The 27,342-nt window shown below is 35.0% G+C and overlaps 1 protein-coding gene and 1 pseudogene across 1 annotated transcript in view; both read left to right on the top strand.

Annotated features, from left to right (window-relative positions):
- LOC147829676 (A-kinase anchor protein 9-like) overlaps window positions 1–27,342 on the top strand; it is a 69,329-nt gene that overhangs the window by 10,608 nt on the left and 31,379 nt on the right. Inside the window, 2 exon segments of the mRNA XM_087204468.1 lie at window positions 17,599–17,847; window positions 23,704–23,748. Coding sequence (XP_087060594.1) covers window positions 17,599–17,847; window positions 23,704–23,748 — 294 coding nt within the window.
- Window positions 24,984–27,145, top strand: LOC106010851 (heat shock protein HSP 90-beta pseudogene; annotated as a pseudogene).

Below are 27,342 nucleotides of genomic sequence, written 5' to 3'. Positions count from 1 at the left end.
ATGAACTTAAAAGATGTTTACAGAGTCTTCCACCCCACAAAATCAGAATACACATTCTTCTCAGCTGCACATGGGTCATTCTCCAAAATAGACCACATACTCACACACAGAACATGTTTAAGTAAGTGCAAAGGAATTGAAGCTATCCGCTGTATACTATCAAACCATAGTGCGATGAAATTGGAGATCCATAGCAAAAGAAACTCAAAAAAATTCATAAACATGTGGAAATTGAACAACACACTTCTGAATAACCAATGGGTCACAGAGGAAATTAAAGAAGAAATCAGACAGCTCCTTCAATTAAATGACAATGACAGTACAACATATCGGAATCTATGGGACACAATGCAAGCAGTTTTACGAGGGAAATTCATACCAGTGAATAGGCACATTAGGAAAACAGAACAAGCCCAATTAAACAACCTGATGCTGAACCTCAAGCTTGTAGAAAAAGAAGAGCAGGACAACCCCAAAGCTCATACAAGGGAGGAAATTATAAAGATCAGAAGAGAAATCAATGCAATGGAGACTAAGAAAAGGATACAAAAAAATCAATGAAGCTAAGAGTTGGTTCTTGGAAAGAATCAAGAAAATTGACAAACCCTTAGCCAGCCTTGTCAGAAAAAGGAAAGAAAAGGCCCAAATCCATACAATTAGGAATGAAAAGGGTGAAATTACAACAGACCCAGCAGAAATCCAGGTGATCATCAATACCTGCTTCTAGAACCTATATGCCAATAAGATGGACAGCACAGAAGAAATGGACAGATTCCTAGATACATATGAATTACCAAAGTTGAACGAAGAAGACCTAAAAATTCTGAACAACCCAATGTCAACCAATAAAATTGAACATATAATTAAAAACTTATCAACTAAGACAAGCCCAGGCCCTGATGGCTTCACTGCTGAATTCTACAAGACATTTAGAGAGGAACTGCTGCCACTACTGTTAAACTCTTCCATGAAATTGAAAGGGAAGCAATACTCCAAAATTCATTCCTGGAAACAAGCATCACCTTGATCCCCAAAGTAGAGAAAGACCCAACCGAAAAAGAGAACTATAGGCCAATCTCACTAATGAACATAGATGCAAACATCCTTAATAAGATACTGGGAAACAGAATGCAGAAGATCATCAAGAAGATCATACACCCTGATCAAGTGGGATTCATGCCAGGGATGCAGGGATGGGTCAATATATGAAAATCAATCAATGTAATACACTATATCAATAGAGCCAAGGACCAAAACCATATGATTATCTCCATAGACGCAGAAAAAGCATTTGACAAAATCCAACATGCATTTATGATAAAAACCCTACAAAAAATTGGCATAGATGGTCTCTACCTCAAACTGATAGAAGCCATCTATGAAAAACCAACAGCCAATATCATACTAAATGGTCAAAAACTGAAATCCTTCACACTAAAATCAGGAACAAGACACGCATGTCCACTATCACCACTCTTGTTCAACATAGTTCTGGAAACATTAGCCATGGCAATTAGACAAGAGAAAAAAATAAAAGGAATAAAGATAGGAAATGAAGAAGTCAAATTACTATTATTTGCAGATGACATGATAGTCTATATAGAAGACCCCAAGAACTCCACCAAAAGTCTTCTAGACTTAATAACCAAATTCAGTCAAGTAGCTGGTTACAAGGTCAACACACAAAAATCAATAGCTTTCCTCTACACCAATGACAGACTCACTGAGAGAGAAATAGGGCAAATAATTCCTTTCACAGTAACATCCCCAAAACTGAAATACCTAGGAATCATCCTAACGAAAGAAATCAAAGACCTCTTCTCTGAAAACTATGGCACTCTGAAAAGAGAGATTGAAGATGATATCAGAAAATGGACAGACATCCCCTGCTCCTGGGTAGGAAGGATTAATATAGTGAAAATGGCCATACTTCCAAAAGTGCTATATAGATATAATGCAATTCCCATTGAGATCCCACCAGCATACTTCATAGACCTCGAGAAAACAATCCAAAAATTCATTTGGAGCAAGAAGAGACCCAGAAGAGCAAAAGCAATTGTAGGTAACAGAGACATGGCAGGGGGTATCATAATCCCCAACCTGCAACTCTACTACAAAGCTATTGTGATAAAAACAGCATGGTACTGGCAAAGAAACAGACTTGAGGACCAGTGGAACAGATTAGAAGATGCAGAAACAACGCCAGACACACTCAGCCATCTCATCTTCGATGAAGAAGCCGAACACCCTCACTGGAGGAAAGATAGCCTCTTGAATAAATGGTGCTGGAAAAATTGGGCTTCAACTTGGCAAAGATTAAAACTAGACCAGTATCTCTCACTATGCACTAAACTAAAATCAGAATGGATTAAAGATCTAAATATTAAAATAGAGACTCTGAACCAGTTGGAACAGAGGTTAGGTAGAACCCTTGAAGACACCGGTGTAGGAAAAGATTTTATGAACAAAACCTCAGTTGCCCGTGAACTAGCACAAACAATCAACAAATGGGATCTCTTCTTATTAAAAAGCTTCTGCACAGCAAGAGAAACCACCAGCAGTGTAAAGAGACAATCCACAATGTGGGAAAAAAATCTTCACCTGCTCTTCCTCAGACAAAGGTCTACTATCTTGAATCTATAAAGAACTTAAAAAGATCAGACCTCCCAAATTTAAAGACCCAATCCAAAAATGAGCATCTGAAATGAACAGACATTTCTCAGACAAAGAAGTAGAAATAGCCAATAAATACATGAAAAAATGTTCAACATCACTGGTCATTTGAGAGATGCAAATGAAAACAATTCTGAGATTCCACTTCACTCCAGAAAGAATGGCTGCTATCATGAAATCAACCAATCACAAATTCTGGCGGGGCTGTGGGGAAAGAGGAACCCTTCTCCACTGCTGGTGGGAGTGTAGACTGGTGCAAGCACTGTGGAAATCATTATGGAGATACCTCAAAGAACTAGGACTGGAAGTCCCATTTGACCCCGCTATTCCACTGCTGGGGATCTTTCCCAAAGAATTAAAGGAATCATACCACAGTGATATATGTGCACCCATGTTCATAGCAGCGCAGTTTGTAATAGCTAAAACTTGGAAACAGCCCAAATGCCCATCAGCTGGAGACTGGATAAAGAAAATGTGAGTTTTTTTATAAAATGGAGTACTACTCAGCCATAAAAAATGACAAATTAGAGACATTTATAGCTAAGTGGATGCACATTGAGGCAATACTCTTAAGTGAAATAAATAGAACACACATGTGTAAATACCGAATAGTTTCTCTGGTGTGAGAAACTGAAAGTGTAAATAAGGAGTAAAATGTATAATAGGTAATGTGAAATAGGAAGAAAAGGGGCAAAGGGGAAGGAAGTGGGAGGGCTAGGGGAAAGGATAGAAGGGAATGGGATTAATATGAGAAAATGGAAAAATAGGAACAAAATCTTTGTAAATAGGGAGGACTGGAGGGGTTGAAGGGAGGGCTGGGCAAGGGTGAAAAATAAGAACCAAGAGAGAATATGTAAAGGTGCAAATTTCCAATGATGAATGTCATTATGTTGTATACCTAAAATGTACCAATTATTAGAATGAATAATCGATAATGCAAAATAGGAAGAAAAAGTCCAAAGGGGTAGGGGTAGTGGGAGGGGCAGGGGAAAGGAAAGGAGGGAAAGGAAAAAATACTGAGAAATGGAAAAAATGGAAATAAAGTCTTTGTAAATAGGGAAGGGTGGAGGGCGTGAAGGGAGGGCTAGGAATGGGGAAAAAAATAAGAACCAAGATGCATTATGTAAAGGTACAATTCCCAATGAGAAATGTAATTGTGTTGTATACCTACAATGTACCAATAAATGAATTTAATACAAAAAAAAAAGAAAAAAGAAAAAGTACCTGCGTCTCCTTGGGGTAGTTGTGGGCATTTAGCTAAGTATAAAATACTTAGAACATCGTGAGATTGTAAAAAATCTTTCAGAAACATCATTATCATTATTTTAGTATTCAAGTTGGTGTGCTGCCACCAGGTGGCACGTATATGTTACTGTTATACAAATCAAGCAGTAAAATAATTAATTTTAAAAATTATGAAATATAGACTTGACTACAATAACTCAATATAAGCAGTTTAATTCTGGTAGGGCTCCTTTGTTCCAAAACTAAAACTGAGATTACTTAAGGGAAAGAGAGATCAGAGAGTAAAACTGCAAAGATTTCCAAGGAAGGACAGAAGAGTATATTTGCCCTCACAGAAACTGAAAAGCCATTATAAACCTCATGCTGTTCTCTCCATTATTTATTCTCTCATGTTCATAGTATTTTATACTCCTTTCTTTACAGATCAGCTTTGTTTGCCCACACATTAATTTGTACGTGATAAAAAAGTTCTGAGGTCTGTTCTAATGGAGTTGTTTCCCACTAAATATACTTTTAAAATAAAAAAGAAATCACTGTGACAAAATACCTGACAGAGAGACCCTTCAAAGCCTCCCATCTCCCTAAGACCTGTCTCATTCAGTTAGATTCCACCTCTTAATAAGTCAGCCACCAGGGGTGGGGATTTAGCTCAGTGGTTTCGCCGCCTGCTGCGCAAGTGCAAGGACCCGAGTTTGATCCCTGGCACACACACACACAAAAAGTCAGCAACCATGCCTTCAACACAATGAGTTTTGAAGGGCATTTTAAACAATGACTGTAAAAACTTCTTTTTGGGGGCGATTGGAATTGAACCCATAACCTTGTACTTGCAAGGCAGGCACAGTGCCACTGAGCTAAATCCCTCGCCCCTCCCACAGCTCCTTATAAGCCAGCTACTTTATTTTGTGTACATCTGAAGGAAGTATGAAGGACTTAATGCCAAACTGGTTGTATTGGATACAGAGAAAAGTGTTTTAGTCTGTTAAGTTATCTAGTAGGGGAACATATATACTGTACTTCAGAGGTTATCTTAGCAGTATAGCTATAGATTCTTATGGATATCACATTAGGCACAGATTTTAAGAGTCCTTATGAGAAGTCTCCCCTATGTTATCTTTCTGGACATGATTGCTACCTCCTTGTTTCTAAATTTCAAGATAAATCAAGAAAAATCTAAGTGATTCACCTCTTTTCTAATTAAAAGAGGGTATGGGGAGAAGTAGGGATATCATGGATGGTAGGAGCTGTGAGCACTGTGCAGTTCTCTAGGAAGGAAGTTCTGCATACTTTAAAAATCCTTAACTGTTTCACCTACAAAAGAGTACATGTATGTGATAAAGATTACTGATAAAAGAACACCTCTACACATAGCATCCAGCTTAGAAACACATGCATACAAATACATTTAAAACCCTTCCTCATCTAGTCCCACCCCTTTACCACCTGAGGTAGCTACCATTCTGAATTTATCATTTCCTTGTTTTTCTATATCTCATACATATATATATGTATGTATGTATAATATATATCCCTATATTAGTTTTCCTGTTTTTCGACTTAATGATATCATTATATGAAATTGTCACTGATATGTTTTTTGTTCAGTATCATGGAGAGTGTTTTTACTCTTGTAGAGTATTCTGTTGTAGGCATTTACCTCAGTGTCCATCCTCATATCAGTGAGTGCTTGGGTGATTCTAGTTTTATTACCATTATAAATACTGCTGCTGTGTTATTACCGCTATGTTAAGTTTTATCTGCACATATAGGGGTTTGGATTTATGTACAGGTCATGATCCCATGGTCCTTTAGTCCTTGAGAAATAGTATTTCAAGAATGAGGTGGAAAGTGGGAGTGAAATCAAAAGCTAACTCACTTTTGTATGTTTATTGTTTACTTGGTTTCATCATACAAGTACTCTCTAACAGGTGTCCCTCAGAGATCTTGATGGACACCAAATACCCAACATCCATCAACATGGACCACGGCACTGACTGGATATAGCAGTTACTTAATTTTTTATTTGGCCTTTCTTGTAGAAATATATGCTAATCAGGAATTATCTATAATCTAGGCTAATAAATGAACAAATTCAAATGATAAACTCTCGTGCATTTATACTGCTGAGAGTAATGAGTACTTACTACAGATAGACCTTGTTTTAGAGATTCTCCGTTATATAAGCTGTCCAGTGTTATTTTTTGTGTATTTTTATTTATTTATTTTTATTTATTTTTTCCCCATTAACTTTATTGGTACATTTTAGGTATAAAATACAGTTACATTCATCATTGGGATCTTGTACCATTACATGAGTCTCTTGGTTCTTATTTTTTTTCCCCTTCCCTTGCCCTCCCTTCAGCCCCTCCACCCTTCCCTATTTGCAAAGACCTTGTTTCCATTTTTTTTCCTCTTCTCATATTTTTTCCTTTCCCTTTTTTCCTTTCCCCTAACCCTCCCAATTCCCCTGCTCTTTTAGACCTTTTCTTCCTGTTACACAATATCAGTTATAAATATTTTAAATTACAATATTAAGATCTAGGAGACATTCGCACAGATTTTACAGAATTTAAAAGGATATAGAAAGCATATTACAGAAATATTTTTTTAAAATAAATTTGACAACTAAGAAGTAACTTGGAAGACAAATTAATGAAACTAACTCTGGAGAAAATATAAACTTTGAATAGCACCTACTAAAGTATATTCTAAAAAAAAAAAAAAAAAAAGTATATTCCTAGCTTGAAAACCTACCTATATGACAACAGCAGGCACATAAACATTTTAACTGATAAATTATATCAAACAATTAAAGCAGAAAAAAGAAGGAACACTTCTCCCCTCATTTTAGGAACTCAACATTGTGCTAATCCTAAAACTGGATAAAGATAATAGAAAAAAGTATGGACATAGATAGAAATTTGTTTAAGAAAAGAAACTATTAGAAGTCAGATCTGGCAGTATGTAGAAAGTGGTTTTGTTATAGGGATGGGAGTGTTGGTTCAGCATTGGAAGATCCACCCGCAAAAGTCATCATTTAAACAGAGGAAAGGAAAAAGTCATATGAATCCTGTCACTAGTTGGAGAAAAAGTATTGGACCAAATTCTACAGCTGCTCATGGTAAAAGCTATGAGGAGACTAGAAGTAGAACAGAAACTTCTCAACAGATTAGACACATGTACTCCATACTTCCAGTGAGAACGCCTTATGTAAATGGAGAGGATACAATGCTTTCTTCTTAAGGTGGGGAACAAGGGCAGATATGCTTACTCTTTATCTGTCCATTAAACTTTGAAACCTAGTTCCCACCAAAATAGTCTGGCAATAAAATGGCACAACTAGGATAGGATTGGCACGGCAGAAGCAAAATCTTTATATGTAGATGAAATGATCATCTACAGAGAAAATACTAAGAAATCTCTAGGAGCCCCTAGAACTTGTACTTGAATTTAGCAGGATTAAAATACACAAGGTATATATAAAAATTCAGGTCTGTGTATACTTGCTATAAATGAAGAATTGGATGTTGAAATTTAAAAGTTATGTAGGAGTACAAAGGACCTAGAAAAGTTAAAAACAAAAACAGTGTTGGAAGACGTTTAGTACCTAATTTTAAGACTTCTTCTAAAGCTACAGTAACGAAGGCAGTGTTGGTGTAAGGAAAGACATATAGATCATTGGAATAAAACAGAGAATCTAGAAATAGAACCACACGTATATGGTCCACTGAGTTTTGAAAGATTATTTAACATTAGCATTTTATAGAATATAAACTCAGTTCAAGAGCTGAGGAAGAGATAGTGTTTTCAGCAAATGGCACTAGAACACCTGGTATCCATATATAAAAAATTAACCTCAACCCTTTATTTCCATACATGAAAATAACTTGAAGGGATCTATGAACCTAAATAAGAAAGCATAAAAGTATAAAACTTTAAGAAGAAATTATAAGGGAAAATATTTATGAATTCAGGGTAGGCAAGAACTACCTAGGATACAAAAAACATGATGTATAAAGGAAAAAAAATGATAAATGAGATTCTATCAAAATTTAGAACTTTAAATGACATCATTAAAATGAAAAGTCCTTAAACAGACCATATTTACAATGCATATAACCTATGAGCAGAATATATAAAGAATTCTTAGAGCTCATTAATAGACAACCCAATTAAAATGTAGACATAAGAAGATGATAAATAGCCAGTATAGCACAAGGAATGGTGTGCAACTCTAGAATCAGAAAAATACTAATCAGTACAATAATAAGATTGAATTATACACTCATTAGGGAGATGAAGTTAGAGGTTTTAAAAGCCTTGTCATGACTTTTTCTTTTTGTTGGATTCTCCCCCTTTGCATTTAATTTGTCACACCCAATGGATTCATTCTGCTGGGTTTCCTGGGGTTGTGATCCTCATTGTCTTTTCCTAGGGTATTGTCTAAAATTTTCTGGAGTGCCAGTTTGGTATTCATGAAGTTCCTCAGGTGCTCTTTATCATGAAAGCATCTTATTTCTCCATCAATTTTGAAAGATAGTTTTGCAGGGTACATCAATCTGGGTTGGAGGCTGTTTTCCTTTAGGGCTTGAAATACATCACTCCAAGCTCTTCTTGCCTTGAGGGTTTGCATTGAGAAGTCTGCTGTGATTCTGATGGACTTTCCTTTGTATGTGATTTGTTTCTTTTCTCTCACTGCTTGTAGAATTTTGTTCTTCTGTTGGATTTCTGGAATCCTAACTATTATATGCCTATGTGTAGATTTTTTTTGATTAAGGCTATTTGGAGTCCTATATGCCTCACTTATCTGTATGTCAAGTTCTTTTCCCCTCCTTGGGAAGTTTTCTGCCATCACTTCTGTAAACAATGTTTTTATGTCATCTGCACTCTCTCCTGTTTCTTCATTGACTCCAATCAGTCTTATGTTATTCTTCTTTGCATCATCTAGCAGCTGCTGGATTGATTTCTCATGTTCCCTTACAATTTTAAAACAATTTTTCTTTTTCTGGTCACTAATTGCAATCTTATCTTCTATATGTGAAATTCTATCCTCACATTGGTTCATTCTGCTGCACAGACTTTCGATGGAGTTTTTAATCTCTTGGAAATCTGTTTGTATCTGTTTCATGGATTCCATTTGTTTCCTATGTTGGGATTCCATCATCTTCCTCAGATCCTCTACTTTTTTATCTGTGTCCTCTCTAGATTTATTAATCATGTCTTGCACCATGAGCAAAATCTTTGCTGTTATCTGAGTAATTATTTCTGATTTCATTTTTCCCAGATCCTCTTTTGTTGCCAGTTCAGAGAGTCCAGGTGGTTGAGTATCAGATTGTTCCCTTTGGGGTTGCTGTAGATGATCCAGAAGTCTGTTTTTGAGGTTTGTTTATGTGTTTTCTCATTTCCATGGAGCGGGGTGGGGGGTGCTTCTGGCACCCACGCACCTCACCTTCTGTGCCCTAGGAGCCTGGGATGGCAACGGGGGAGCTTCCTTCCGGCTGCTGGGACGGGCTGAGCTTCTCTGCCCTAGGAGCCTGGGATGGCAGCGGGGAGCTCCCTTCCGGGTGCTGGGACCGGCTCACCTTCTCTGCCGTCGGAGCCTGGAATAGAGGCAGGGAGCTTCCTTCCAGGTGCTGGGACCGGCTGAACTTCTCTGCCCTAGGAGCCTGGGATCGCGGAGGGGGAGCTTCCATTTTGTGTATTTTTAATGAAATTAAACTTCATAATATGGAGAAACTAGATAAGGTTAAGTCAAAGTACCGTTCCTCTCACTGTTCATTATTGGTAATAATTGAGCAAACAGTGAAATGAAGCAGTGGAAGGTGGCTCCTGAACAGTAATGTCTGTTTTTTGAAATGAAATTTCTGGTAGGTATGTAGTTTCATTAGCCTTTTTAAAATAACTATGTGAGCACAAGGACCCTTGGTAACTTTATCTGTGACTATTCCTTACACATCTGTACAGGAAGAAGGTGGTGAAGATCTTTTAGAGAAGAAAACAATGGCCTGTATTCTATAACCCACAAGTAATCACTCTGAACAATTTGTTGTTTATTCTTTGCCTTTATGCATAACTATATATATATATATATATGGGTTTTTTTTCTTTTTTTGGTAGTGGGGATTGAACTTGGGACCTTGCTCTTGGGAGGCAGGCGGTGAAACCACTGAGCTAAATCCCTGGCTCTATATATTTTTAAACTCCAGTTGACTCATTCTCTGAAATTCTGTCCTGTTTTTTGACCCAAATCTATGTTGAAAACATTTTCCCACATTAAAAAATTTTAAACATCTTTTGACAGATACATAAAATTAGATTGCATGGTTGTTCAGTAATATAACCATGGACCTGATATATGATCTTAGGGGTGTTGTGTTTTTTTTTTTTTAAGAAGCTATGTAAGTATTCTGAAATACTGAGGAATAACGCCTAAAGTTACTGCTTAGTGGTAGGCCTTTTCCATAACAAAAATTTTTGTTACTCAACAAATATTTATTGAATGCCTATGTATAGTTATTCTTCTAGGCTTAGAGTATATAAGCTTTGATTTTGATTAAAAATCCATGCCTAACTGGAGAGTATTTGCTAATTATTTGTTCTGAAGTAGTAAGACTTCATATAATCACTAACATGAAACTAAAATGTTTTGATAATTTTACATACTTAAAAATGACTCATTCTAAGCACTGTAATTAATTAAATCATTTCAATTTTATTCTACATCTATCATCCTTTTTTCATTTAGAATCATTTAGAGCCAGTGTGATAGTGTATGCCTTTAATAGAAGAAGAACAGTTCAAGGCCAGCCTGAGCTACATTGCAAGACCCTATCTCAAAAAAAAAAGTCTAGACTCATTCAGTAATGGACACTATTTATTAACTTGTTTTTTTAAGCAACAGTTTACAACTTTTCATAATGGAGAATGTTAGTTTTTCTCCATTATAATTGAGGGTAGAGAGAGGAGAAAGGAAAAGAGACAATTGAAAAATTTCTCCAATAAAACCTTTTCAAGTGAAAAATCTTAAAAGTTCCTTCTAATATGTAGTAATGTCTTCGTTGTGCAGTTGAAACTGAGTTCTGCCAAGGCAAGGTGGCTTGTCCAGTGTTACACAGCCAGTGTGTTAGAGTATACACATAACAGTACAGTACTCTGTTATATGTAATCCGTGTTCTTTTTGAAATTCAGCAAGTATTTTTGTCTGTTGTATGCCCAGACGATGAAATACAATAAAATTATAAAATTTAAGAGGATTCCTTCAGTTACAGAATCTGTTTTCTTCTTGGACCTGATGTTGTTCTAAACCCTTTATCTAAAACAAAACAAAACAAAATAAAACATTGCATTGAATGACAGTATAGGATGGAAATAGATTCAGTGGCTCAGTAATGTAAAGTCTTGTGGTCTTTTCCATTCTTGATTTTCTTAGGTCCATCTGACATTGTTATTTACCGCAGATTTTTTTTTTTAATTGAGGCAAGGGCAAGGTCTTGCCGTGTTATCCAGGCTGACCTCAGACTCTTAGGCTCAAATGATCCTCTCATCTCAGCCTCTTGAGTAGCTGGGACTGCAGGTGTGCCACTAGGCCCAATTTGTACATTTTTGATATAGTTGAAAAATGCACTTCAGATCATCCTTAAATTATTGCTTCTGTTTCTTTGTCTTTAATTGCCCTGCTTGAGCTCTGTATACAAATAGTCTTTTAATTGTTGTAATTTTCTTTTTGTTTCTATAGTCAGGCCACCAAAGTTTTGTTGTAACAGTTTGTGTAGCAGTTATTATTCCTTAAGGAATATTTTAAATGGTTTAAAAGCAGCATTGACAAGTGCAATTGCCACCATAATTAGAATTACTTAGGATTTCTTGAGTTTCCTATGTCAAAAACAAAATCACTCTTTACAGCTATTTTTGAACACTGTAGAGACTGTTACACATTTTAAATATTTTGTAATATTCTCTTTGGAGCATGTGTGCTGTTGTGTTTATTTTCCTCTAGATTCAGAAAAATACTTGTATCAGTTTGATGATTTTTTTTTTGATGATTTAATTTACTCCTGTCTTTGAAGTTAGTGTTATAGGATTGTGACAAAGGAAAAGTGCTGAGAATACATGGGAAAAATTGGTACAATTGGAAGTTGGATATTCTGTTTTTGAAATACAGTGATTAAGATCTTGGGCAGGTAATTCGTATTATTCTTTTATATCTCACCTTTCACATTCTTTTCTCAGTAAATGTTAACATCTCTTCATATCTCTATCCAAATCATCTTTCTGTTGTAGGCTGTCTTAATACTTGTACTTTAAACACTTTATCACTTGAAATTAGGTACTTCTGTGTTTAACTTTTTTAAAATTTGATTTTACTACCTGAATACAGTTTGGGAGACTTGGGTTTGTATCTGTTTTATTCATCTTGCATGCCCTGTCATCATAGCACACACTTAGATACATTATGAACAATCAATAAATGTTTTTTTGAATAAATAAACTACTTGACATATCCTAAATTATATCCTTCATGTGTATAAAACTGTGCAACCATATCTCTTTGGGAAAATATTTGAGAAAATCAGGACAGGGCAGAGTTGTATACCACTGCCATATATGTATGAAGGACTGAGTTTAAGAAATTTTGCTCTAACCACTCCTGCTCAATATAGTTCTGGAAACATTAGCCACAGCAATTAGAAAAGAGAAAGAAAGAAAAGGAATAAAGATAGAAAAGAAAGAAGTTAAACTGTCATTATTTGCTGACGATATGATACTTTATATAGAAGACCCAAAAAACTCAGAAAAAAGACTTCTAGACTTAATTGACAGATTCAGTAGAGTAGCTAGATACAAGGTCAACACTCAGGAAACAACAGCCTTCTTGTACACACATAACAGACTCACTGAGAGAGAAATTAGGGAAACAATTCATTTTACAATAGCATCCAAAAAAGTGAAATTTCTAGGAATCAGTCTAACAAAGGAAGCAAAAGACCTCTACACTGAAAACTACAGCACTCTGAAAAAAGAGAAGAGGATACAAGAAAATGGAAAGACATCCCTTGCTTCTCGGTAGGAAGAACCAATATAGTGAAAATGACCATGCTTCCAAAACTACTATATAGATTCAATGTAATGCCAATTGAAATTCCAACAATGTGCTTCACAGAACTAGAGAAAACAATCCAAAAATTCATTTGGAACCAGAAGAGACCTAGAATAGCAAAAGCAATTCTAGGCAACAGAGACATGGCTGGGGGTATCACAATCCCCAACTTGAAACTACACTACAAAGCTACTGTGATAAAAATAGCATGGTACTGGCAAAAGAACAGACCTGAGGATCAGTGGAATAGATTAGAAGATGCAGAAGCACCTCCAGACATACTCAGTCGCCTCATCTTTGACAAAGGAGCCAACCACCCTCACTGGAGGAAAGATATCTTCTTTAATAAATGGTGTTGGAAAAACTGGATTTCAATCTGCCAAAGATTAAAACTAGACCCATACCTATCACCATGCACTAAACTAAAATCGAAGTGGATTAAAGATCTAAACATTAAGACAGAAGCACTAAGCTTGCTGGAAGATAAGTTAGGTAGAACTCTTGAAGACATTGGCATAGGAAAAGACTTTATGAACAAAACCTCAGCAGCACAGGAACTAGCAGAAAGAACAACTGGGATCTCATCTTAAAAAGCTTCTGCACTGCAAAAGAAACCACCAACAGAGCTAACAGACAACCTACAATATGGGGAAAAATTTTTAGCAGCTGTAACTCAGACAAAGGTCTACTATCAAGAATATATAGGGCCGGGGATTTAGCTCAGTGGTTTTGCCGCCTGCTGCGCAAGTGCAAAGACCCGAGTTGGATCCCCCGTACCAAAAAAAAAAAAAAAAAAAAAAAAAATTTATGGGATTAATATGAGAAAATGGAAAAATAGGAACAAAATCTTTGTAAATAGGGAGGAATTTAGGGGTTGAAGGGAGGGCTGGGCAAGGGTGAAAAATAAGAACCAAGAGAGACTATGTAAAGGTGCAAATTTCCAATGATGAATGTCATTATGTTGTATACCTAAAATGTACCAATTATTAGAATGAATAATCGATAATGTAAAATAGGAAGAAAAGGTCCAAAGGGGTAGGGGTAGTGGGAGGGTCAGGGGAAAGGAAAGAAGGGAAAGGAAAAAATGCTGAGAAATGGAAAAAATGGAAATAAAGTCTTTGTAAATAGGGAAGGGTGGAGGACATGAAGGGAGGGCTAGGAATGGGGAAAAAACAAGAACCAAGATCCATTATGTAAAGGTACAATTCCCAATGAGAAATGTAATTGTGTTGTATACCTACAATGTACCAATAAAAGAATTTAATACAAAAAAAAAGAATATATAAAGAATTTTAAAAAATCAGACCCCCCAAATTCAAAGACCCAGTTCAAAAATGTGCATCCGAAATGAACAGGCATTTCTAAGACAAAGAAGTAAAAGCAGCAAATAAATATATGAAAAAAATATTCAACATCACTGGTCATTCAAGAGATGCAGATGAAAACAACACTGAGATTCCACCTCACCCCACACAGAATGGCTGCTATCAAGAAGTCAACCAATAACAGATGCTGCTGGGGGTGTGGAGAGAAAGGAACCCTTCTCCATTGCTGGTGGGAGTGCAGACTGGTGCAACCACTGTGTAAGTCAGTATGGAGATACCTCAAAGAACTAGGGCTAGAGGTCCCATTTGACTCAGCTATTCCCCTGCTGGGTATCTTCCCTAAAGAATTAAAAGAATCATACCACAGCAATATATATGCGCCTATGTTTATAGCAGCACAGTTTGTAATAGCTAAAGCTTGGAAGCAGCCCAAGTGCCCATCAATTGGAAACTGGATAAAGAAGATGTGGTTTTTTTTATAAAATGGAGTACTACTGAGCCATAAAGAATGAAAAACTAGAATCAGTTATAGCTAAATGGATGCATATCGAGGCCATACTTTTAAGTGAAATAAATAGGACACACATGTGTAAATACCAAATAGTTTCTCTAGTGTGAGAAACTGATAGTGTAAACATGGGTTAAAATGATTAAAATGAATAATTGATGATTTGAAATAGGAAAAAAGGTCCAAAGACAAAGGGGTGAAGGGAGGGGAAGGGGAAAAGAAAGGAGGGAAAGGAAAAACTGTAAGAAAAGAAAAAAAAATGGAAATGATGTCTGTAAACAGGGAAGGATGGAGGGGGTGACGGGTGCACAGGTAATGGGGAAAAAATAACCACGATACATCATGTACACGTTCAAACACCCAATGATAAATGTAAACGAATTGTATACCTAAAATGTACCGATAAAAGAACTTAAGAAAAAAAAAGAAATTGTGCTCTTTTATCTTTTATTTCTCACAATTGGGTGAACTTACAAGCTGGCCTTGACTGGAGAGTCCTTCTGTTAGGATGATATATTTTGACTCATTTCTAGTACAGTGCCTGGCACTTTGTAAACACTCAATGAACATGCAAAAGCCTACACAGATTTCAATTAGTCATTTTTTGAAAGGATATTATAAAAACTTGGCATGTGTTCAAACATTTTGAAAATTCACTTTTTATTAAGAATGATCATTTATAACAAATCTTTAAGGAATAAATTATTATTTATTACTAGTCATTTATTCATCATCTTGTCAAGGTAAGACATTTGCTTGGGATCTGAACCAATTTTGAAAGACAAATTTATATGGCCATACTATCTTTCCAGTAAATCTTGCAACTATTTCTGTGACTACATATGTTAACATTTTTATAATTGGCTTCTAAATGACAAACACAGATGGCTGTAGTCTGAATTTTTAGCATGTTTTAGAATAAATGTTTTCTCAGTAATTTAAAGTGCATCATTTCAGAGTCAGATGGTTATCTAATTGAGATTTTTTTACTTACTAGCTGTAAGAAATTGAATATGTGATATGATCATGTTTTTTTTCTCACATTTTTATCTGACAACAGAAAGCTATTGTGATATTTTTTTCTGAGAATTTCAATTTTTTCATTTTTTTCATGGTGGAGGAGGGAGATTATAGTAAGAGATTATTGTAATGTTTTTATTTATGTAGATAATGATTAATTTCAATTCTGAAATCATGGACCTTTTGATAAAGTAGAATTAGACATATCTTTATCATCTTAGTTTTCAGGTTTTGTGGAGCTACTTAAAAACTATTGCTCTATGGCAACTTCTCTGTAAAAGATAAATTACTCTTTTTTTTCAACATGTATTTATTGAGTATTGTTCCAGGCTTTGAATAAATAGAAGTGAACAAAAGTCTTTGCCACTATGGAACTTACTTTCTGTTTATTTGTTCCAAAAAATATAACTTCATATAATCAGTATAGACATAAAACAATGTTTTTATAGTTTTGTCTTTAGAAGTGATTTATTCTAAATACTATGATAGAACCATTCTACTTTTTACTCTCTTTTTACTATCTTTTTTAATTTGGGTTCATTTAGTCATGGATATTGTCTCAGTCTTTTTTTAAATAAATGTTTTATTATGCAGAGTTTTAGTTTTCTAGTTTTGTTTCAGTTTTTTGCTATTGTTCATTGTTCATTAGTTTTGTTCATTGTTCATTGGTTCATGTGCTTATACATTGAATAAATATTAAATATATATAACCTAACACATTTGGAATTTTAAACAAAATCTTAATCTTTGCCTTCATATATTATGCTGTCTACATATATTCTAATGCAGGTAACATATTTGAAGAAGTTTCTGAAATTGGGTGTAAATAAGAGTGTCATTATTAATATTCTTTTGGCATTGCATTCTCTTGGAGAGATCTTTTTTTTTTTTAATGCCTGGACTTCTGATTCTATTACTAGTAGTCAAGTTAGTATATTTTTAAGAATGGATCTGTTATCCTTCAAAGTAGTTTAAGTGCATTCCAACAGCTTAATAATACACAACTAGAAACAACTGTTCTTTCACCTGTTTCTCAAGCAGACATGAGTTGAAATAATGGGGTAGTTACTAAATAACTGGGAAAAATTTAAATGTTATATGTTTTTATATTCTGTAAGGCTAATGATGAGCTGTTTCTGATATATGAGTTAAATATCTACTAAGTGAGTAAGATTTCTATATACTTTTCATCTATAGGAGGTAAGTATAAAATAGACTGTAATTTAATAGACAACATGTTTGTAGCATGTTTTGATAGTTAAAAACATTAGCATCATTAAGAAGATTGCTTTAATACTTTGTATAATAAAAATTTTTTTGGCTGTCTTGGTCTCATTAATAGGTCTAGTAATTCTGGTAGTATATTTCCTCTTAAAGTCATAGAGGAACTTATAGCTGGTCTTTTTTTTTATCTTTCTCCTTTTAGCATGATTATAAGAGCTCAAATTAAGTTTAGAAAATGGTTGGTAGTAGCCATTTTATATAAAAATTAGAAAATTTATTGCATCAGAAAAGGAAATTTAAATGAGAAAAAAGAAAAACTCCCATAATCTCAAATCCAGAAATGCACCAACGTTATTATGGTTTTAGTCTTCTAGAATTTACCTATGCCTATAAGTACAATGTTATTAAAATTCAAGCCAGATATATTGAATTGGGAAGGCTGTGAACCTGAGATTTGCCTTGTCTTTTTAAAAAGTAAACAATGTGTTGTGTTTTGTTTTCTGTAGCTTGCCCAGTTTCGTCAAAGAAAAGCTCAATCTGATGGGCAGAATCCTCCCAAGAAGCAAAAAAAAAAGAGAAAAACCTCAAGCAGTAAACACGATGTGCACAGCTTGAATATTGATGAATCACAGAGTGATGAGATATACATAAATAGTTCTCAGGGAGTAGGATCAGTTGTGACTCCTGAATCCACATTGAGAAGAACTCTGCACAGTGGAGAAGTAACCAAGCATGACCAGGTCTTCTATGTTGAAGTAAGTATGCATCCAGATTTCTAAACATTATAATTCTAAATGGAAAGCAATTATAGTGAAAATAATTATTAGTACCTCATGTAATTTGATTATGATTTTTAAGTCTGCAAACATCAGTATTGTAGTAACTAAACAGACCTAAAATATTTAGTAACCTCTGAGAGTGAGTTTTGCAAGCTTCATTCTACAAATATTCATTGAACAACTGCAATATGTCAATGATTGAGCATCAACAAGATGTTGATGAGCATGATAATATTTCCCTTTAGAAAAATCAGTTTAATGGGGAAGCCAGATAAGATACACATTGTACTCACTCTGGTTAGAGCTATGTTATCACCAATCCACATGGTACTGTAGAGTGCAAAGAATGCTCAACTTTTATGTGATTGGTGAAGGTTTCTTGAAAGTAGTAGAAGTGAGCCTTGGATGTATGAGTTGGAATTAGCTTGAGGCAGAAGTGGGGGAAGCAATCTCTGTGCAGAAGAAAAAGGATTTGCAGATACAGAAAACAGTGTGCTGTGTTGGGATAAATGTAGGTAGTTTGGTTTTAAATGGATCACACAGTGATGGGGTAGGGTGATGATAAAGGGGAGGGTCTGGAGATTGTACCTGCCCATGACTCCATAGTGGTTACTCAGTGAATGTTAATTCTTCTCACTACCCCTTACTCCATTTAAGGAGATAACTTTCTAAGAAAAACAGATCTGGGAGAAGCTATAGATGGATTGGGATGGTTGGACCACTAACTGAGACCAGGAAGAGAGGAGGATAGATTGCTTAGGAGGAAGAGTGCTGGACAGAACAGATGGTGATTATTTGATTGTGCCATGGCATATTTATGTAGAAACAGCAAGATTTTGATATATAAGGATTGGTGCTTTGTTCAGGAGGTCAAGGTAGTAATGGATTAATGTGCCATTCATTATAAGAGTGAGATAGCTCCTTTCACAGAGGAGTGAGAATGTGGAAAGAACAGTGTTGGAACCATGGAAACTATATGTGCTGTGTAACAATTATTTATTTTTCAAGTACAAGCAGTTCCCCTCATCTGTCACAGTTGTGTTCTTTAAAGTTGCTGCTCATGCTGAATTAGTAAATTGAGCCATTCCTTCTAGGGAAAATACAGGGTTAGGTTTTTGTGAGCCACTTGTCAAAATAGTTTATCAACCAGTAGACACATAATCTTGTTTTATCTTTCTGTTTCATGGTTTTTTATTTAACGTATACTGTTGATTTATAACAATAGTTTGATGTTAATATGTGTATCTATATATTGTTGACTCATAAATAGTTCATTAATCAATAATTCAGTTTATGAGTCAACAATATATGTTAAATAAGGGACCTTGAAATAGAAACATAGATGAATATGCTACTGTTCACCCTGGACAAAGCCTGACACACATTTTCTGTATAAGGCACATCACAACCTTCTCACTCTTGAAAACACTAGACGGCACTTCAGTATTACATTTAGGGGCTAGTTTAAGAAGTGAAATTGCTGATAAAAAGTTCAAAAATGTGAAAAGGGTGGTACTAAGTAGACTATGGAAAGGACATTGGTTTACATGTTTTGTTTTTTAAGTAAAGGAAGATTGTTTGGAAAAGGGTAGAAAAAAGAGAAGATTGACAGCTACTCTGGAAAAATAGGGGGCATCACAATACCCCCAGGCTTACATTTTGAGAGTTGAAACAAGAAGGCAAAATGTTGCCTGCTTTTACCTCATGTAGGAGCATGTGCAGTGGTGAATCACATTTTTCACTACTCTGCTCCTGCCCACAGATGACTGTGTGTGCTGCAAGTGTTGATTTTGAGGTTACAAACACAGTTTATTAAGGAGGTGAATTCACAAATACAGAATGAGTAAATAGTGAAAATTGACTAATTTCTTCAGTACACAATTTGCAAATAGTCTCTCATTTTATGATTTTTCATTTTCTCAGTACTGTCCTTTGACGCACAGCATTTTTAATTTTGATGAAGCACAGTTTAACTGTATTTTCTTAATTGCTTGTACTTTTGGTGTCATATCTAATATTCTTATGTTTTCAAGTCCAGCGTCATAAAGGTTTAAACCTAAGTTTTCTTAGAAGACTTACATAATTTTAGGTCTTACATTTTGGTCTATGATCTTTTTTTTTTTTAGTTAATTTTTTTATGTGCTGAGAGATAGGTATCCAGCTTCGTGCTTCTGCATGTGGATATCCAGTTGTCCCAGCACCATCTTTTGACAAGACTGTTCTTTCACCAGTGAATTGTTAATGACTATAAAACAAGGATTTATTCTGGCCTCTCACTTAAGATTCTGTAGATCTCTAATTAGCCTTTGCTAGTATGCCCTAGTCTTGGTTACTGTAGCTTTGTAACACATTTTGAAATCAGTGAATCTTCCAACTATGCTTTTTTTCAGGATTGTTCTGAATATTCTGGGTCCTCTGCATTTCTGTATCAATTTTAGGATCAGGTTTTCCTTTTTGCTATAAGAGGTAGCAGGGATTGTTTTGTTTTGTTGTCTTGCTATGTCTCCCAGAATGGCTTTGAACTCCTGGACTCAAACAGTCCTCCTGCCCACCCTTCTGAGTAGTTGGGACTGCAGGTGGGTGACACACAGTTCGCAGCAGGGATTTTGACAAGAATTCTGTTAACTGTGTAGATGGATTTGGAAAATAGTGTTATCTTAACAATATTGCCTTCCCGTCTGTGAACACATGATGTTTTTTAATTTATTTAGGCCATCTTTCATTTCTTTCAATATTATTTTGTAGTTTTCAGTGTATAAATCTTGCACTTATTTTGTTAAATGTATTCCTAAGATTTTTTATTGCTGTTTTATTTCTGAGCATTTTATTGCCTTTTTGTGTGCCTATTGTAAATTATTTTCCTATCTTCATTTTTTGATTACAAGAATTCCTTGTTTAATGACCAAGTTAAGTACCTGCAACTAGGTTGTTAAAATGAATTGATCACTGGGCTGGGCATTTAGCTCAGTGGCACTGGCGCCTGCCTCACAAGTGCAAGGTTGTGATGAGTTCAATCCCCGGTACCAAAAAAAACAAGTGAATTGATCACTAAATGAGGAATTGTATATAGTATGTACATTACAATATGCAGAACAAAGAAATGGTCAGAGGAAACTCCAACTTGATGACTTTGCTTTTATTTCCATAACTCTTATATGAAATATTGTAAAATATAACAAGATAAAACTACAATACTGTTCTGTACAGTACCATCAGCAAAGATTACAGTACTGTATAAACAGTGTGTACCTTACAATAAAAAAGACAGGTCACTTGTGAACAACAGTCTGAATAGTGTACCTAGGTCATAAGTCTGAATAGTCGTTAAACAGGTAGGTCGTTAATGGGGGAAATCTGTATTCATGCTAGTATATACATATATAACCTCTAATGTTTGTATATTGGTTTTGCATCCTGCACCCTTACTGAACTTATACATTAGATCGTTTTACATGAATCCTTTAAAATTTTTTTTTCTGTATACAGGATCCAAGTCATTTGCGCTAGAGATGTTTTAACTTCCTTTCCAGTCTTGATGTCCTGTGCTTTTTTTTTGCCTGATTAACATTACTGGAACCTCCAATACAGTGTTGAAAAGAAGTGATGAAAACAGACATTCTTGTATCATTTCTTATATTAGGGGGAAGCATTCAGGTTTCTACCTTGAGTTTTTGTTTTTTGTTTTTTTTTTTTTTGGTACCAGGGATCGATCGATACCTTGAGTTTTTTATTATCCATATATATATATATATATAGATGCATTTTGTAGATGCCCTTTATCAGATTAAATTCTTTCTCTTCCTGGTTTATTTGATGTATTTATCATAAAGGAATATTGAGTTTTCTTAAATGCTTTTTCTATGTCTATTGAGAAGAATTTAACACAAAAACTGTTATCATGGATAGGTGATGTAGAAAACATGTAATTTCAGTCCTTTTAAATATTGAATTTTTTTCATGGCCTCATATGCATTCTTCTCTCTAGTCTTCAGACAGGTTCATTTCAATTGTTCTACTTGAGGTTTACTGATTCTTCTTGCTTAGATCTATTGAGCCCCTCTAATGATTTTTTCATTTGGTTTTTTTTCATTTGTTTTCTTTTTTTCATTTGTTATTTTCCTTACAACTCCAGAACTTCTCTGCGGTTCTTTTTATAATTCCATTCTTTTATTGTTCTTCTCTGGTGTGGCATAGTTCTTAAAATTTCTTCACTTTTTGTAGACATTGTTTCCTTTAGTTACTTGACTATACAGTACAATATTTAAAATAGCTAATTTTGGGGCCGGAGATTTAGCTCAGTGGTTTTGCTGCCTGCTACACAAGCGCAAGGACCCGAGTTTGATCCCTGGTACCAAAAAAAAAATAAAATAAAATAAAGTAGCTAATTTTAAGTCTGTGTCTATTGATTTCAATTTGTGTTTCCTCAGGAACAATTCCGTTTTTTTGTTACTGGGGATTGAACTCGGGACCTCGTGCTTGCGAGGCAGGTGGTGGAACCACTGAGCTAAATCCCTGGCCCTCCAGGGACAGTTTCTATGGGCCACTGTTTTTCTTGTGTACAGGCCACATTTTCCTTTCTTTTTGTGTATAGCATGTGTTTTTTAAACTGGGCATTTTAAATAAAGCAATTTGGCAACTCTGATATGTGATGTAGTTGAAGGTACATTATTTTCTGCTGCATCGCAAATGAGTGGGATTCTTCAGTGTAGGTTTAGCACTTTGAATGCAGTAACTATTTTTTAACTGTTTTATTCTCAGTATCACAATTCTAATACACAGTATGTACTTAATCATTTAATGTGGGGATTGTTTCATGACAAGTGTTTAGATTTAAAAGAAAACTCTGTAAGTTAGGAACCAAGCTTGTTGTTCCATGAGTTATTTCTGTTCTCAGTTATTACTTGGAACTTGATCTTGAATGTTGAATGATACTTCTTTAGGTGTAAATGAGAAAACTGACAATGACAGTTTATACTTGTTGAATGAAAGAGGGAAATTCTCTGGGTCTTACTCTCCTTACAAGTAAAGTGAGATTCTTAGATTAGATGCAGTGAACAATAAAAGTAATAATTTTGAAAGCCGAAAAAATCAGGAGTCATTCCTTGACTCTACCTACTACTTTCCAGCTGAGGAATGCTTGGAAAAGCTAATGAATTCATTCACAAATCCCAGGGATATGATGGTAAAACAAAGAATATCTTTCGAAGTGCTTTGTAAGCTGCAAAGATGTTCTTACAACACAAATTGTTATGTTCTTTTCATCAAGATCTGCTGATTCTTTTGAAGAAACTGAAGTTTTTCTGACAGCGTTTTAATTACTATTTAAAGGAGGTACACGGATTAGAAGTATGGTGTCTTATTTGGTGCCTTGGGCATACAAATGATATATGCTGTATACAAGATACTTTTGTTTGTTTTTGGTACCAGGGATCGAACTTGGGTCCTTGCGCTTGCATGGCAGGCGCCGAAACCACTGAGCTAAATCCCCGGCTACAAGATCCTCTGTGGTAGTTGTTCTTGGTACATTTATATTTATAAAAATTTCTGCTGAAAATTTCACATGCTTTATTTGGCCATTGTAATTCATAATTAAATGAAAATTTTAAAGACTTGAATTATTTTACTAGTCTTTTAGTGGTATTTTATGTGTGTTTTCTATCATAGATTAATAACAGTAATCTTTTTTTTTTTCCTAAAAAGACATTTTATTTAAACAAATTTAACTTAGATATAAGAATAATTCCATATATTAGTAGTATCTTAATATTATTAAAGGATGATGTTTAGCAGGAAAAAAATTGTAATTATAATTGGTTTTTACTTTTGTTTTAGCCGGAAAGTGAAATTTCAACCACAGCAGATGATTATAGTTCAGAGGTAAGACTTAACATAATTTCAGATGTCATAAATATAATTTATATTTTATATTATTGAAATTATTATTTGTACTTTATTTCTTGAAAATGGATATGCTTTTAGTGTATTTTATAAATGTAATAAAAATAATATAGTGTAAATTGCTAGATTATGTTTTACTACTATATCTTATTTCCAATTGTCAGGTAAGGTCTTAACTGTTTGAATAACTTGGTCCTTAATTAGACAGAGGACCTGTTTGTTTCTGAGAAAATGTTTGACACTGGGTTTATATAATATGTGACCATTACAAGATATCCATATTTACCACAATAAAAGTTTTATGTCAGATTTTCTTGAGTGATGCTTTTAACAAATCCTTCCATTACTAGATTTTCATATAAACTTGTTTATTGAAATTAATATTGCAATAGGATTTTTATTTTATGTGACAAACTATGAAATTGACATTGGCCCTTCTTTATGTGTGGGCAATAAATATATGCTATTTTGTTACCTTATTTTTTAGCTATGATTTTCATTTCTTAGACCAGACTTAGAGGATATGGAAAACTATTCCCTACTCTGAATGACACTTTAGAAGTTTAATATGTTTAAAAGTTGGGAATGGGCTTACTAATAAGTTGTCAGGAAAACATTTAACCAGTGTTAAATAAATTGGTATCTGGTTTAAGATACATAGTTACTTCTACAGAAAGAATCTATACTTCTTTACTCTTTCTTGCTTTAATAAATGCCTTAATTTTTACAGATTGTGTTTCTTGATTAAAGTGTTAGATGCTTTGAGATACTTCAGAACTCTAAAAAATGTGTTTTTCCTTTATAGCAAAGTGAAATTTTATTACATGCCAATTGCCTGTAGGTTAGACCATTCCATAGATGCCCATGAAATTTGGTTAAAATTCATATAGTCATTTTCTCATGTAAGGATAACAGCAAAATTTTAATTTTAATATACAGATTTGAACAGTTAAAGACATCAAAATGTAATTGTCAGTTTCTCTTTATGAAATGTAATTTAATAATATTGGAAATTCTTGATATAGTAAGACATTTTTGGCCTAAATGTTTTAGATTAAAAAACTGATGGGTATTATAAGGTCCAAAAACTGTATTAAAATTATTTATCTGTGATACCTAGTAAATATAATGTGTTTCAAAGTAAGGTACAAATAGAATTTAAATATAAGCACTACAGATAAAACTTAGAATAGCAGTTATTATACTTGGTGACCATGGCTTATAGTAAGAAATATGTTTTACTTATATATGTATAGTTTCGTATATGTAGTTATGTACATGAATATACATGTGTGTGTGTGTGTTTCAGGAAAGATATGATAAGACATATCCTGTGATCATTTTTCTTTTCAATCCTGGTCAAAAAAATTAACTGTCTTATACTTGTGGGAAAAACAGTGACTTGAGAGATTACATGGAACTAAAAGATAATTATGTTTTGAGTCATCCCCTTGTGCCACATGCAAACTGAACAGAGTCTGGGCCCATAGTATTCTCTAGTATTTGCAGCCTTTTCCCTTCAAGATGCATGAGGAAATGCACAATGGGGAGGAGGCAGTAGAGACTTTTGCCTTTCAGGCAGAATTTTCAATTCGTGTCTCTCATCATTAATATCTTCTATTCCAACAAAGAAGTTTTCCTTCAGGAGTTTATCTTTACCGCTTCTGATGCCTTTGATAAGATTCTCAGTGACAACCAGACAGACCCTTGTAAGAGAGACAGTGGTAAAGAGCTGAAAGTTGACATCATCCCTAATCCTTAGCAATGCGACCTGACTTTGGTAGACACAGGCATTAGCATGAACAAGACTGACTTCATAAATAATTAGGTATTGCCAAGTCTGGTGCTAAAGCATTTATGGAGACTCTTTAGGCTGGTGCAGATATCTCTATGGTTGGGCAGTTTGTTTTTGACTTTTTTTCTGCGTATCTAGTGGCAGCAGAAGTAGTTGAGATCACAAGGCACAATGACAATGAAGAGTATGCCTGAGAGTCTTCTTTTTTTTTTTTTTTTTGGTGGTACCGGGGTCGAACTCAGGATCTTGTGCTTGCGAGGCAGATGCCGGAACCACTGAGCTAAATCCCCAGCCCTGCCTGAGAGTCTTCTGCTGGGGCATCCTTCACTGTACTTGCCAGCTTCCTAGATCCTATTGACTGGGATACCAAAGTGATCCTCTACCTTAAAGAAGACCAGACAGAGTACTTAGAGAAGTAGTTCAAAGAAGCGGTGAAAGCACTCACAGTTCACAGGCTATCCTGTTACCTTTTACTTGGAGAAAGTTTGGAAGAAGGAAATCAGTGATGACAAGGCAGAAGAAGAGAAAGATGACAAAGAAGAGGAAGTTAAGGATGGTGAGGCAAAGCCCCCATTTGAAGCTATGGGCTCAGATGAGGAGGATGACAGTGGAAAAGGATAAGAACAAGATACCAAAGATGATTAAGAGAAATATATTGATCAGAAAGAACTAAATAAGACTAAGCCCACTTAGATGGGAAACCATGATGACATCATTCAGGAGTGTGAAGATTTCTACAAGAGCCTTATCAGTGACTGGGAAAAGCAGTTGGCAGTCAGGCACTTTCTATAGAAGGTTAGTTGGAATTCATAGTATTGCTTGCTAGTCATCCCTTGGCAAGCTTCCGTTGACCTCTTTAAGAACAAGAGCATCAAACTCCATCTGTTCTGTGTTCATCAGGGACAGCTGTGATAAGTTGATATCATAGTATTTCAGCTTTCTCCTTAGTATGATTGGTTCTGAGGAACTGGTCCTGAACATTTCCCAAGAAAATGCTCCACCAGAGCAAATTCATGAAAGATACTTGCAAAAGCATTGTTAAGAAGAACCTTGAGCTCTTCTTTGAGGTAGTAGAAGATAAAGAGAAGCACAAGAAATTTTGTGATATTTTCTAAGAACTCTAAAATTTGGAATCCCTGAGGATTCTAGTACCTGGCAACACCTTTCTGATTTGCCGTGCTATCTCATTTCTCGGACTAGAGGTGAGATGACTTTTAGGTCACATTTAAGGGTGATGCAGAAGTCCATCTGTCACATCACTGGCAGTAGTAAAAAGCAGATTATTCTTTTTGTGGACCAACTACAAGAATGGCACTTTGAGATGGTATATATAACTGGGCCTATTGGTAAGTCCTGTGTTGAGCAGCTCCAGGAGTTTGATGGAGAGAGACTGATGTCAGCAAGGAAGGCCAGGAAATAACTGAAGACAAGGATGAGACGAAAATAGAGGAAAGCAACAGGAAATTTGAGAACCTCTGTAAGGTCATGAAAATAACTGTAGGTAAGAAGGTTGAGTAAGACAGTCTTCAATAGGCTTGCTGCCTGATGACCAAAAGAACACCTAGGAAACAACCTGACCACTGCACGGGGGGGCAGTATGAGATTTGCTTGATTGAATTAGAGAAGAATTAAACTTCTGATTACCTGTAGAATGTATTAGATACAACTAGTAATTATAAATGGATGACATATGAATAATACTGATAACATCATAACTTAAAGGAATATCCTTTGCTTAATATAGAGACATACATATATAAACATCTATTTTATTATAC

This window comes from Heterocephalus glaber, unplaced genomic scaffold, assembly GCF_053883595.1.
Source record: "Heterocephalus glaber isolate CG9 unplaced genomic scaffold, H.glaber_assembly_v1.0 deba00000546, whole genome shotgun sequence".
NCBI classification, from domain to species: domain Eukaryota; kingdom Metazoa; phylum Chordata; class Mammalia; order Rodentia; family Bathyergidae; genus Heterocephalus; species Heterocephalus glaber.
This window is presented reverse-complemented; position numbering and strand designations above follow the sequence as displayed.